This window comes from Kogia breviceps, chromosome 4 (genome assembly GCF_026419965.1).
Source record: "Kogia breviceps isolate mKogBre1 chromosome 4, mKogBre1 haplotype 1, whole genome shotgun sequence".
NCBI lineage: Eukaryota > Metazoa > Chordata > Mammalia > Artiodactyla > Physeteridae > Kogia > Kogia breviceps.
In genome coordinates, this window is record NC_081313.1 from 173,121,458 (window position 1) to 173,135,091 (window position 13,634).

The 13,634-nt window shown below is 56.9% G+C and overlaps 2 protein-coding genes across 4 annotated transcripts in view; one reads left to right on the forward strand and one right to left on the reverse strand.

Moving 5' to 3' along the window:
* NACC1 (nucleus accumbens associated 1) overlaps positions 1 to 8,643 on the forward strand; it is a 20,468-nt gene extending 11,825 nt beyond the window's left edge. For both annotated transcript variants that reach the window (XM_059059994.2, XM_059059995.2), the window contains exons 2-6: positions 2,830 to 3,786; positions 3,872 to 4,045; positions 4,631 to 4,736; positions 4,845 to 4,942; positions 5,567 to 8,643. In XM_059059994.2, the coding sequence (XP_058915977.1) occupies positions 2,841 to 3,786; positions 3,872 to 4,045; positions 4,631 to 4,736; positions 4,845 to 4,942; positions 5,567 to 5,829 (1,587 nt within the window). In that variant the 5' untranslated portion in view covers positions 2,830 to 2,840 and the 3' untranslated portion in view covers positions 5,830 to 8,643. The remainder of the gene's footprint in view (positions 1 to 2,829; positions 3,787 to 3,871; positions 4,046 to 4,630; positions 4,737 to 4,844; positions 4,943 to 5,566) is intronic.
* Positions 8,644 to 10,736: 2,093 nt separating this feature from the next.
* Positions 10,737 to 13,592, reverse strand: STX10 (syntaxin 10). 2 transcript variants are annotated; one of them, XM_059060003.2, is made up of 8 exons: positions 13,450 to 13,592; positions 13,040 to 13,209; positions 12,780 to 12,874; positions 12,642 to 12,704; positions 11,617 to 11,724; positions 11,416 to 11,522; positions 11,224 to 11,318; positions 10,737 to 11,124 (listed from the first exon to the last, which is right to left on the reverse strand). In XM_059060003.2, the coding sequence occupies exons 1-8, from the start codon at positions 13,482 to 13,484 to the stop codon at positions 11,048 to 11,050; spliced, it is 750 nt and encodes a 249-aa protein (XP_058915986.1). In that variant the 5' UTR covers positions 13,485 to 13,592; the 3' UTR covers positions 10,737 to 11,047. The 2 variants fall into 2 exon arrangements, with proteins under 2 accessions (XP_058915986.1, XP_058915988.1); XM_059060005.2 differs by having other exon boundaries at positions 11,036 to 11,124; positions 11,420 to 11,522; positions 13,450 to 13,565.
* Positions 13,593 to 13,634: the final 42 nt, after the last annotated feature.

Sequence of the window (13,634 nt, forward strand, 5' to 3'; positions counted from 1 at the left end):
TTTCCCTGTCTCTGCCTCCCCCTCCTGATTGCCTTTTTGGTTTTCGTGGTGGCGACAATGATTTTGATGAGGAAGAGGAGGGTACAGCAGAGGGGAATCATGGATTTCAGTGCCCAGACAGATCTGGGTGAGCCAGGACTCACCCTTGCCCTGAAGTGCACCTCTGAGCCCATGGGCACATGGCCCCTTGTGTTCCTCCAGGTAGCCCTTTCTGAATGAACCTGGGTAGGGCCCAAGTCTTCACTGTATCCCCAATCCTCAGCCCACAGAGGCAGCTTAGAATAGACTGGTTAAAGAAAAAAAACTGAAAGATACATGAGAGCTAACAGGGGAGTGAGAGAAGAACAAACAGCTGGGGGCTCTAGTTAGTTCCTGCCTCAGGGCCTTTGCACACACTCTTCACCTTTTTCCTCTTTCTTCTCACCAGCCTGACTCTCTGCTCAGGCCTGTCTTCTCACCTGTACCTGCCCATTCGGGACTATTGCCCTCCACAACTATAGGATGTCAGGGGACTCAGTTTTACCAATGGGTGCACTTGTAAAGCCATATCTTCCCTCAGAGCCCTTTTATGATTGCCCCCAGAGCATCAGACATGCCGTCCTCACCCAACCAGTTCTTCCTCCTGGGTTGGAACATGCACTGATGGAATAGGCTCTGATACAGAAGGTCACACATTTGAGAGGTGCCAGGGCACCCCAGGTGGTACTTCACAGGTCAGGATGGGGGTGGGCTCCCTGAGCAGGGTCTCATGCAGTTCCTTAAATTCACATTTCTTTCTCCACCCACCCCTCAAGCACTATGGGGTGAATTGTTTGTCAGGTGATTTCACACACTTTATTTATTTATTTATTTTTAATTTATTTTATTTTTGGCTGTGTTGGGTCTTTGTTGCTGTGCGCAGGCTTTCTCTAGTTGTGGTGAGCGGGGGCTACTCTTCGTTGCGGTGCATGGGCTTCTCTTGTTGAGGAACACGGGCTCTAGGCACGCAGGCTTAGTAGTTGTGGTGCATGGGCTTAGTTGCTCCGTGGCATGTGGGATCTTCCCGAACCAGGGCTTGAACTCTTGTCTCCTGCACTGGCAGGCAGGTTCTTAACCACTGCGCTACCAGGGAAGTCCCATACACTTTATTGTTAAATATTACTTACTTTTGTAAATAGGCAATACATTCACCAGGTTCAAAATTTAAGACCCTAAGATGGAATTCCCTGGCAGTCCAGTGGTTAGGACTCTGAGCTTTCACTGCCAAGGACCTGGGTTCAATCCCTGGTCAGGGAACTAAGATCCCACAAGCCATGTGGTGTGGCAAAAAAAAAAAAAAAAAAGATCCTAAGAATGTACGTGGTAAGTCTCATCCCCAGTTCTACACAGAGGACATTAGTCTTATGGTTTCTTTTTTCTTTTTACAGCTTTATTGAGATGCACATACCACGCAGTTCACCCGTTTAAAGTGTACAGGTTCAGGAGTTTTTAGTGTATTCAGAGTTGTGCATCCATCACCACAATTTCTGAACATTTTTCACGAGGGCAAGAAGAAACCCTGCACCTGTTTGCTCACATTCCCCTAATCTTCCAAGCACCCCCAGCCCCAGGCAACCACTAATCTGCTTTCTGTTTCTTACCGATTTGCCTTTTCTGGACATTTCATACAAATGGGATTGTATAATATGTGGTCTTTTTGTCTGGCTTCTTGCATTTAGCATAATGTTTTCAGGGTTTATCCAAGTTGTAGCATGTAGCAGTAGTGCCTTCCTCTTTATCACTGAGTAGTATTCCATTGTGGATCGACCATATTTTGTTTATCCATTCATCAGTCAATGGGCATTTGGGTTGTTTCCACCTTTTTTTTTTTTTTTTTTTTTTGTGGTACGTGGGCCTCTCACTGTTGTGGCCTCTCCCATTGCGGAGCGCAGGCTCAGCGGCCATGGCTCATGGGCCCAGCCGCTCTGCGGCATGTGGGATCTTCCCGGACCGGGGCACGAACCCGTGTCCCCTGCATCGGCAGGCGGATTCTCAACCACTGCGCCACCAGGGAAACCCTGTTTCCACCTTTTGTCTGTTGTGAACAGTGCTGTTGTAAACATTCACGTACAGGTGTATGTGTGGATATATGTTTTCATTTCTCAGGAGTAATTTCTAGAAGTGGAATTGCTGGGTCATATGGCAACTTCATGTTTAACCATTTGAGGAATGGTTTTCCACAGCAGCTGCACCATTTCACATTCCTCCCAGCGGTGTAGGAGGGTCCCGTTTCGTTTCTCATCCTCATCAGTACTTATCTTTTTTATTCTAACCAGCCTAGTGGGTGTGGAATGGTGTCTCATTGTGGTTTGGATTTGCATTGCCCTGGTGACTAGTGATGTTCTCATGCAGTTTCAGGGTTTCTCGAGTGGTCATTCAGTCATTCAGCAAATGGTGATTGAGGGTCATGTGCTCAGCACTGCAAACGCAGTGTGAAAAATCGGATGACTCTGCCGTCTTGGTGTCTCTATGCCTGTTACCCTATGTGTGTAGTGCTAGTGGTGCTTAATGCTCACGGGGTGCTCACTGTGTTATCTCATTTAATATTCAAGCACAGACGTGTAAGTATGCCTTTGCTCTCCTTTTTGCAAAGGGATGGCATAGGCCACCCCGGCCTATAGCTGACTTAGCTGATTTGACAGTCTGTCACAGAGGAAGGGCCATGCTGGGACAGGAGTGGGCGGCACCTGCGATTCTTACAGTCGTGGCAGATTCCACCACGTGGATGTCCACGCTCCCGTGTGTCTCCCTGCTGCGGGCTGAGTCTGCCGTCTGACCCTGTCCCTCCGTCTCTCCCTGTCCCCTGCGCAGCCACCGCCGCCATGGCCCAGACCCTGCAGATGGAGATCCCGAACTTCGGCAACAGCATTCTGGAGTGCCTCAACGAGCAGCGGCTGCAGGGCCTGTACTGTGATGTCTCAGTGGTGGTCAAGGGCCATGCCTTCAAGGCCCACCGGGCCGTGCTGGCCGCCAGCAGCTCCTACTTCCGGGACCTGTTCAACAGCAGCCGGAGTGCGGTGGTGGAGCTGCCGGCGGCCGTGCAGCCCCAGTCCTTCCAGCAGATCCTCAGCTTCTGCTACACGGGCCGGCTGAGCATGAACATGGGCGACCAGTTCCTGCTCATGTACACAGCGGGCTTCCTGCAGATCCAGGAGATCATGGAGAAGGGCACAGAGTTCTTCCTCAAGGTGAGCTCCCCCAGCTGTGACTCCCAGGGCCTGCACGCTGAGGAGGCCCCCTCGTCCGAGCCCCAGAGCCCCGTGGCGCAGACGTCGAGCTGGCCGGCCTGCGGCACCCCACTGCCCCTCGTGTCTCGCGTCAAGACGGAGCAGCAGGAGTCGGACTCTGTGCAGTGCACGCCCGTGGCCAAGCGGCTGTGGGACAGCAGCCAGAAGGAGGCTGGTGGCGGCAGCAGTGGCAACGGCAGCCGCAAGATGGCCAAGTTCTCCACGCCGGACCTGGCCGCCAACCGGCCGCCCCAGCAGGCCCCGGTGGTGGCGGCGGCACAGCCCACCGGAGTGGCAGGGGGGCCCGGGGCCGGGCAGCCGGCGGGGGGCGTGACGGCAGCGGCAGGTGGAGTGGTGAGTGGGCCCAGCACGTCAGAGCGGACCAGCCCGGGCACCTCAAGCGCTTACACCAGCGACAGCCCCGGCTCTTACCACGAGGAGGATGAGGAGGAGGATGCGGGCGAGGAGGGCACAGACGAGCAGTACCGGCAGATCTGCAATATGTACACCATGTACAGCATGATGAATGTCGGCCAGACTGGTGAGGTGCCCCACCACAACCCCAAGCCTGGCCCCCCGCCCCCGCCCCGGCCCCACCCCCAACACACCAATTTCGCCCCCGACAGCCGAGAAGGTGGAGGCCCTCCCTGAGCAGGTGGCCCCCGAGTCCCGGAATCGCATCCGAGTGCGGCAAGACCTGGCGTCTCTCCCTGCTGAGCTCATCAACCAGATTGGCAACCGCTGTCACCCCAAGCTCTACGATGAGGGTGACCCCTCTGAGAAGCTGGAGCTGGTAACAGGTGGGCTGGCCTCACTTGCTCCCTGAATTCCCCCTTCCCCACCTTGGGCTCGATGCCCTCTGGGCCAGCAGCCTGCAGCACAGTGCTTAGGAGCCAGGCTCAAGGTCCAACCCCAGCCCTGCCGCCCACTGGCTGTGTCCTGGGGCAGTTGACACCTCTTTGCATTGATACAAATCAAAGACTGGCTTGTAGGTTTCCACCCCGAGGCTGGTCTAAGTGTGGGCCAGCATTGTTGGCCACGTGGGAGTAGATCAGTGGCTTCACTTGAGGGTAGATCAACAGGGTGGTTAAGAATTTGGCCCTCGGACTCATGGTGTCAGGGTGTGAGCCTCTGCTGCCTGTTCTTTCTGATGTTGGTGGTTTTGTGGGCAAGGGCCCTGGCATGTTGGGTGCCCCATGGACACCCAATGGTGGCGCCATAATCTGTCCTTTCCTGAGTGTTGAGGAGAACGCTCTAAGTTGAGTGGTCGGGGGGTGGGGGGCTTGGTTGGGCCCAGGCTGGGGCCTGGCCGGGTGGGGAACATGGCTGTTTGCCCCCCACACCCATCATCCTCTGGCTCCACCCCCCCCACCGCCCCACTCCAGGCACCAACGTATACATCACCAGGGCGCAGCTCATGAACTGCCACGTCAGCGCGGGCACGCGGCACAAGGTCCTGCTGCGGCGCCTCCTGGCCTCCTTCTTTGACCGGTGAGGCCCATGCCAGAGCCCCGGTGTGGGGGAGGACGGGGTGCCCCATGCCACCCCCCACCACCACCACAGGGGGCCTGACTCCCCTCCCCCATACCCCTCGCCCAGGAACACGCTGGCCAACAGCTGTGGCACCGGCATCCGCTCTTCCAGTAACAACCCCAGCCGCAAACCGCTGGATAGTCGCGTCTTGCACGCTGTCAAGTGTAAGTGTCCACCTTTCAGGAGTCGGGGTTGGGGGATGGAGGTCTGGGGTGGGCAGGTGGTCCTTTTCTCTGGTGTTGGTCGTGATGGATGGGTAGGTAGGGTTTGGTATTAAGAAGCATTCTGAGGTTCAGTCTAGGCTTATTGGGAAGAGGGCTGTGATTGGTTAGAGGGTTCTTGGTTAGAGATTTCTTGAGGGGGTGGGTAGGACACTGAAGGAAAGCCACGAAGCCTATGGGAGGGGGGGTCTCAAACTTATCCAGGTCATCAGAGTGATGAAGTGGCCAGGCCTCAGCCAGTTGTCAGGAGGGAAGTCTGGGTTTTCAAGTGGAATCTCCCTGTTTCTGAATTCTGGCAAATGACCCACATTTTTCAAGAGTACTGGGCCATCCCGCATCAAATCCACACATCCCATATGCACGGCCAAGCTCTGTCAGCCCTGGGCCCACTGATGTAGTGTAGTGTGCTGTCCGCAAGGCCTCAGTTTCCTCAGCTCCAAGGGTGGGCGTTCAGGGGTGCCATGGTTGGGGGGCGGGGTTCAGGAGCAGCATGGGGGCTGAGTGCCTGTTGGGAGGGTGGGAGGTCCAGGCCACTCTTGGCATGAGCTACTCATTCTGCCCACACAGACTACTGCCAGAACTTTGCTCCCAACTTCAAGGAGAGCGAGATGAACGCCATTGCAGCCGACATGTGCACCAATGCCCGCCGCGTTGTGAGGAAGAGCTGGATCCCCAAGGTCAAGCCGCTTATGGCCGAGGGTGACGCCTACACCACCTTCATCAGCTACACGGGCAAGATAGAGCCGGACATGATGGGTGTGGAGCACGGCTTCGAGACGGCCAGCCATGATGGCGAGGCCGGCCCCTCGGCCGAGGAGGCCCTCCAGTAACCCCCACCGGACCCTCCCGCGGGGCTGTCACACTCCCCCTCCTGTCACACCCTCCCGCCATCTTGGTCACGAGCTACTGTCTGTCCTTCCCCAGGACCCGCGGGGGGCACTGCATGCTCCCGGCCCCTCTGCCTCCCCCTCCCACCCCCTGACCCCAGTCCGATCGGGGATCCGGGCTGGGAGAGGATGGCAGGTGGTACGAGGTCTGCGTTGCCTTCTCTAGCACACACTCGTGCACAGTTGGGGGGCTCTTGCTCCCCCTCTCCTAACCCCGAGCAACTGTCTCCCCACTCACCAGGCCAGGCACAGGGAGGGGCTGGCCTGGGGGGCTTGGGAAGACCCCCTTCCCAGGCGCTGGGCCACCTAGCCGGAGCATTCCTCAGCCTCCGCCTCCCACTGCAGCCCCTTGGGACTCACAGGGGCCCCGGGTTCTCAGGACCCCTCCGGTCACCACCTCCCAGTGCTTCCACGTTTCCAAAAGCGCCTTCCTGTCTCCCTCGTCTGTCCCTGCACCTGGGGGCTGGGGTAGGCGAGGCCGTGAGGACTGCCCGTTTTACAGCTGAGGAAACAGGCTCAGAGAAACTCCATGACCGACCTAAGGTGGCGGGCGGTGGCAGGCCCAGCGCCCTTCTCTTCCCCCACCTGTGCTCAGCCTCTCTTGCTGCCACCAGCCCCCTGGGGCCTGAGAGGGGGCAGGTCCCGAGAGGGGGGCCCTTGGGGGCAGACCGAGGGTCTCTGAGGATAGGAGAGGTTTCCGGGGCTCGCAGAAGCGTGTGGGTGTGCAAGTGTGTGTGTGCGCGCGTGCGTGTGTAGAAGTTTTGCTTTTAAACAGATGAAGACGTGAGAGGCAGTAGGACCAGGGGCGGAACCCAGGGGAGCAGGCTGGGGGTGCTGCTGCCTTTCCTTCCCTTCCCCACCCCCACCCCCCACGGCAGGGCTCCCAGCCCCCACCCCCTGTACATACTTTTTAAAACATTTTTTTAGCTAATGAAATATTGAAGTATAAGATTCCTTTTATTTTTCAAACCAACGGGACCGTGTCTGATGTCCCCTTCGGTCCTCGGGGCTGTGGAAGGCAGGACGGAGTGGGGAGCCAGGGGCAGGCTGAATGTGCACGTGTGTGTGGGTGTGTGTGGGTGTGTGTGTGGGGGGGGAGTGGGAGCGCGCGTTGCCAAGGGGGCGGCCCCCCAGGCCCCGCTCTGCCTGGGCTCCTGTGGGTCTGGCTGGCTCACACTCAACCCCAGGGCCTTCCCCCAAGGGCTACATTGCAAGGGTGTCCCTGGTTTGTCCAGTTGGCTGAGTCCAGCTCCTGGCAGGGCCGGGTCCGCTTCACGGTTAAAGATTGTTTGCAGAATCTTCTTTTACCATTCCTCTCTTTCTATCCTTGGCTTAGCTCCACGAGTGGTTTTGTGTTTTGTTTTTTTTGTTTTTTTTTTTTTGAGTTCTACAAGTAAACTCGGAGGGTTCTTTTTGTTTTTTTTTAACTCCCCCCCGCACCCCTCCCCACACGCTGGGTGTCCGTTTCTTTGCAATTTCACATTTTTGTCTAGCCCAGGTTCTCACCGCCTCTGTCTCCCCTGCAGTCTGACTAGCCCATTGCCCCCAGCAGCCTCTCTCTGTCCAAAGGCAAGGGGATTACAGGAGGTGGGGTGGGGGCCAGCTGGACCACTGGGATCTGACCTGGAGGCCTGACCCCCCCCCCCCCCAGGAGCCCGTGCCAGCCTGCGGGGAGCGGGTCCTTCTTGACATCTGCTTGCTGCTGGGGGGCGCGACGTGGGGGTGGTCAGACCAGCGGGGCCCTGGCGCTCTGCTTTCCTGGCCCAGCCCCAGTACCTTAGCCCTCAGCCGGCCCGAGTGCGTGGGGGGAGTCGACAGCCCCAGCTAAAGCACAAGCACCTTAGTCGCACCTCCCCTGCCCCCTCATCCTGGCCTCGACACCCCACCCCAACGTAGATCCCAAAGCACAATATCCTGGTCACTTGGCAAGCTGCCGGGCCGACCAAGGCCGAGGGGTGGGCTGGGGCTCCAGCCAGACCCCCAAAGGAAGCAGGAGTCCCCAGGCGCTCCCCTCCTTCCAGGCCTTAGCGGGGGCCAGCTCTCTGGGACTGGGGTCTTCTCCCTCCCCACCCCCTTGTCCTGGGCAGGCCCCTGTCCAGCCCCTCCTCGCCTTGTCCTCAGGTGGGGCTTGCCCCGCCCCTCCTCCGAGCCCCTGCAGCACTGGGTTGGGTGGCAGAGCCCTCTTGTTTCAGGGACTCCAGGAGGTGCCCCTGGCTCCCTGGACTGTGTGTATAGGTCTGGGGGGGGGGCGCGGGGGAGAGGGGCTGGGCAGGGGCGCAGGGGAGGAAACTCCTCACCAGGAGAGCCAAAGACAGGGTTGTGCCTTACCCCAGGAGCCACCCCTGCGCCCTCCCGCCCTGCCCTCCCCGCTCTTGGGCGGCCTGCTGCTTTTCCTGCTTTCCCTTCCCCTGGCCCTGCCCTGAGCTGCATGGACCCCCCGCCCACCCCCACCGCCCCGGGGCAGCCAGGAAGGAACATGAATGGAGGATCACTGACCAACGCAAAAAAGACTGGGGGCCCCCCTCCATCTCCCCCGGCCGCCCATTCACCCACGTCTCTTTCACGCAGGACAGACCACCCGCCCTGTCCGCGTGGAGTGCCAACACCCTCCCTGCCCTGGGCCGAGCCCCTCCTCCCCGGGCCCATAAGTGAGATTGCACATTAACTACTGTAAGAAGAGGAGCCGCACTGGGAAATGTGAACCATGAGAATATCAGTGATACTGATGAGGAGAATAAACTAAACGCCTTTGTAACAGCCCTGCCGCAAGCTGCTCACTGGGGGCGTGGGGTGGTGGGCCCAGGAAGGGATGCTGGCTGCACACTAGGGCCCCCCTCCTTCCGCAGGGCAACATCCCCATTCCCCAGGGCTTCACACCGACAAGCGCAGTGGGTGCCTGGCTCGGGGTGTGCTCAGAACGGCCATGCCAAACGTCATGCCTCAGAATGTCAGCCTGAGGGGAGGGCCCGCTTCAGGTGGGAAAACAACTTCCAGGTTGCCCCGGTATGTACAAACAACACCCTCCCTAGGCTGTTCCCTCACACGTGTGAGCCCTAAATCCTGCATGGGCGTCCCACGGGAGCCCCTCCAAAGCTAGAAGGGTAGCTGCTCCATGGAATTATCTGTATTACAGACCCACTTGCTGCCTTTCCGTGGTATTTGACACTCCCAGCCCCAGAAAGGTCCTGAACATAAGCCCACACCCTTCGCCCCGTCCCGAGCCACTGCGTCCAGAAGGAGTGCTAAAGTCAGAAGAAGGAACACTAAAGTCAGGATGGCAAGCCTAAAATCAGCCGGTGGTTGTTTAAAATACCTGGAAGAGGGACTTCCCTGGCGGTTCAGTGGTTAAGACTCAGCGCTTCCACTGCAGGTGGCACGGGTTGGATCCCCGGTCAGGGAACTAAGATCCCACATGCTGTGCAGGGTAGCCAAAAAAAAAACAAAAAAACTGGAAGAGCTGTACGGTCCTGAGAATATGAGTGGGAAAGTGTTCTAACAACCGAAATAGAAAAGATACAAGTGCCCTAGGGTCCCATTGATTCAGAGATGTCTCAAGTAGGGTGGGAAGACTACTGACAGACCTGAGGGATTCCATGAAATAAAAAGATCTTTGCTGGGGCGGTGGACAAGGGGTTTCATCTCTGCCCAGTCCAGGTCTGACCACCCCATGATGATTGGAGGGAGCTCCAGACTTCCTTGGGGCAGATGATTGAGGGTGACTCAATTCACAGGGTGACTTGGGCATGTTTCAGTAAGACCAGCTCCCTCTGGAGTCCTAAAGCTCAGTTTCAGCCAACAGAAAGAAGGGGTTTGGGGGAGCCAACAGCAGCATCAACAAAAACCCTCAGGTGACTCTGGTCCAGAGTCACCTCAAGTAACAGGAAATCTGTCTGTCTTAACACGTAGGCAAGCCCAGGTAGGTGGAAACACTGTCAGACCCCAGAAGCACATCTTTTTAACCCCAGGAAGACTTAGAACCAAGTGTAGAATGGATCAAGACAACCTGAACCATAGCATTAGTGGTAGTGGTTTTGCATTTAAAAAATAAGGGGGGCGGGGAGCAGAATGCCCTGGCAGTCCAGTGGTTAGGACTCTACGCTTCTACAGCAGGGGGCCTGGGTTCGATTCCTGATTGGGGAATTAAGATCCCAAAAGCCACATGGTGCGACCAAAAAAAAATAATAATAATAATAATCTGAACATATTTGGTTCTCTTTGACAAATCATCAGCCTAATGGAATACAGACACCCTTGTAACAGCACTTTACAATGTGTAAAGTGTCTGAGAAGGGTGGGCCTGATGCCTGATTACATAATGCTCAAGATGGAAACATCTAAGACAATAAGTTAAGAACCACAGCACTTACAAGTTTACCTGGCTTATAGGAATCATTTCTCGTACTCAGGAAGGCTCTATGGCAAAACCCTTAAATTTACAAAAGCTTTCTTGTTAGAGTGAAGCATCACAGAGGGATTGAAGTGACCAGGGGTATGAGGGAGCCCAGTGGTACTCAGAGGCCCCTCGGAAGTGACAGCTCAGTTCCACAGCTAAGGGACTCACCTACCTACCTTAGACAAAGAACAAGCAAAAGACGTTTAGGCTGAACTTCAAAAACTCCAGAAGAATCAGTGTGTGGAATTTCGATGGTAATAAAATTATCCATCATGAAATCCAAGAAATAAACAATAATAGTCTTTTCTGCACCAAATATCAACCATTGAAATCCTTAACACACACATGCGCACATATGCACACTTGGCCCCAGCGTGTGCAAGGAGGGGGCTTAGAACAGGAGTTCCCATTCGGGGACAGCCACAAGTTCAGATCAACACATCATATGATACAAATGTATATAACTAAGGCTGGGATTTTATTTCCAAGTCGACACATGTAGAAGGCACAGGGGCAAAGCGATGGCTTTGGGGCACGGGAAGGAGAGATGGGGAGGGGCGTGTCTGAGGTCCCCCTACCTCCACCACCCCCTAAGCGCACTTGAGACAGAACCAGTGGTGGGGGCTCCCACCCAGGACCATGAGGGTCCTACTGGCTCTGGATGAAGCCTTGGGACAGCTCCCCAGGCATGATCCCCCTCTTCCCAGGGGGCAAGGCTCTGCTGGTCCCCCCCAGCTGGAGGGACCAGCTTCCTGGGGAGGATCAGGATCAGAGAGAGAAGAACAGGATGAGGACCAGGAGAAGCACCCCCAGCAGCACCACAATGGCACACCACTGTCGGCGGTCTGGGGGCAAGAGGGTCAGAATTCACAGAGGGGAGGCAGCACCACCCACAACCCACTCCCCCCACTGCCGAATTGCCCCCCCCCCTCCAGGGGACTCACCACTGGTCATGTGGGATACTTTGGCCATCTTCCTGAGGACCCCATCCATCCGGGACTGGGTGTGGTCCATCTCATGAACAAAGGTGTCCAGCATACTGCCGAGATCAGGATGTCATCAGCCCCTGGAGGGTCTGTGCACACCAGTGCAGCCAGCCGAGGGTTCCTGGCCCACCCCCAGGGTCCTGGCCTCACATGCCCTGCTCATTTAGCTCCTCCCCGATGCGGCCGGACATGTGTTTCAGAACCTGGATACTCCCAGACACCATTTCCAGCTGTTGGTCCTGCTGGTCCATGATCAGCTGCAGGTCGGAGGGGTGGGAACTGCAGTCGGCAGGGAGCCCTGAGCTGCCTGGAGGCTCCTCCAGCCCAGGGCCTCCAACCACTCACACACACCTGCTGTGTGGCCTGCTGCTCTTCAATGTAGCGAGAGGTGGTTGAGACCACACTGGCGTCCAGCAAGTCGCTGGATGACTTCAGGGTGGCTGGCTTGCCTGTCAGCATCTGTGGAGGCCAAGACCACAGGCTCAGGCAGGGTCGCCCATTCACGGCAGAGACAGACAAGGTTTGTGGCAAATTTAGATGGTGGTGGGACGGCCTGGGTTCCTCAGAGCCACCACTTACTAGCAAGGTGACCCCGAGGCCATATCACTTGACTTCCCTGTGCCTCAGTTTCCTCATCTGTAAAATGGGGAGAGCTATAATTCCTGTTTCCTGAGGATGGAATAAGGATTTAATGAATTAATCCAGGGAGAACACTTATTATCCTATAAACACATGTATTTAAGAACTGAACTTTAATACCCAAAGCAGCACACATGGAAGGCATGTGGACCCTGCTATAGGACTCCAAGCTGCTGCAGACCTCAGCCCTCCACCCTCCCAGACCCCATGTGGGTTTCATGGGTGAGGCTGCTGTTTACAACATGCAAGAATGAACACACAACATAGAGGGAAAGGGTGTACAGACAGAGGCAGCAGAGAGAACGCACACAAAAGGCACGAGTGGGTACACACATGGGGCAAGCACACCCACAGAGGGAAATGTTGCGCATGTACAAGGCAGGTGGGGATCCACTCAGAGGTCAAGTTCAGAGAGGTCAAGTGCATACACAGATTAAAAAGATAAGCATCAAATCCTGAAAATAGTAACACAGAGAGCTTAAAAAAAACCCCAAAAAACAGGAGATAGGCCACCCCACACACGCAGGAAACCAGTATAGACCCACAGGAGAAGGCAGAAGAGATTATACACACAGAGGGAGCTCAGGTGTACACATCCAGAAAGAGCAGGCGGGTAGACAGCATGGAGACAACTGTGCACAGAGAAGATGAGCACTGACACAGAGGGTGGCTTGCACTCAAAGGGGAGGGTCACCCCGAGAGACAGGGGGTGAGGATACTGGGTCGGGATGCCTTACCTCTCTATTATTCCTCTCCATGAAGGCTATGGCTGCGGAGCTGACCATATGGTCCTTCATTTCCTAGGGGTAAGGACAGCATCAGAGAGTAATGATACCCCAACCTCCCACCCTCACCCCGCTGGAAACTCTCTTCACCTGGACTGCTTCCCGCATCCTCTCCACAAACACCCTTCTCTCCTGCAGGTCTCCGGCTGGGAGCTTGAACTTGCCTGGGTTGGCTTCCACTATGCGTAAGCCGCGAGTCAAGAGTCAAGGCCAGAGCCCGACAGAACGCCCTCCTCTGCTTCAAAGCCCTCAACACAGCCTAGGTGTCCAGCCTCCCCGAGGGCTGGCTCCCACGGCCCCCTGCCACTTCAGTGGGCTCTCCCATGCCGCCCTCCAACCCCCCAGGATATCGATGGTCTCCTCCAGGTCCTCGAGGTCCCACTCGATGCTGCGCAGGCCATTCCGCAGCTCATTGGTCGTCCAGTCCAGCTCCTCGCGTCCGACCGCCGCGCCCTCATGCAGAAGCTCGCACCACCGCTGGTAAAGCCCGCGGGCCGTGTTCACCGCCTTCTGCACCTCGCTGCGGGCAGGGGCACAGCGGGCGCGGCTGGGGGAAGGCGGTCCTCCCTCCCACCACTGCGCCCCCAAACGAGCTGGGGACTCAGGAGACCCTCATATCCCACTGCGTACCCCTCCCACACGGCCACGGGGCGATCCCGACGGCGGTGCCCAGAATGCCTGACATGCTCCGGCTGGCATGCGGGCACTGGCTGGCAGGGGGACAGCACACCCTCTGTCCTCCCCCATTGCTGTCACTCACCCTCGGACTACAAAAAACGGATCTTCGAGAGACATGTCACGCCCCTCACCCGCCCGAGGCCGAGCCCCCTCCCCTCTCGGCCTGGGAAGCTGGTTCCCTCCAAGAGGTGCAAAACGAGCCGTCACCCCCCCCGTCACGTGACCACTGTCATCATTGAGGGCTGGGCCGCCAGAGGAGAAAGAGAG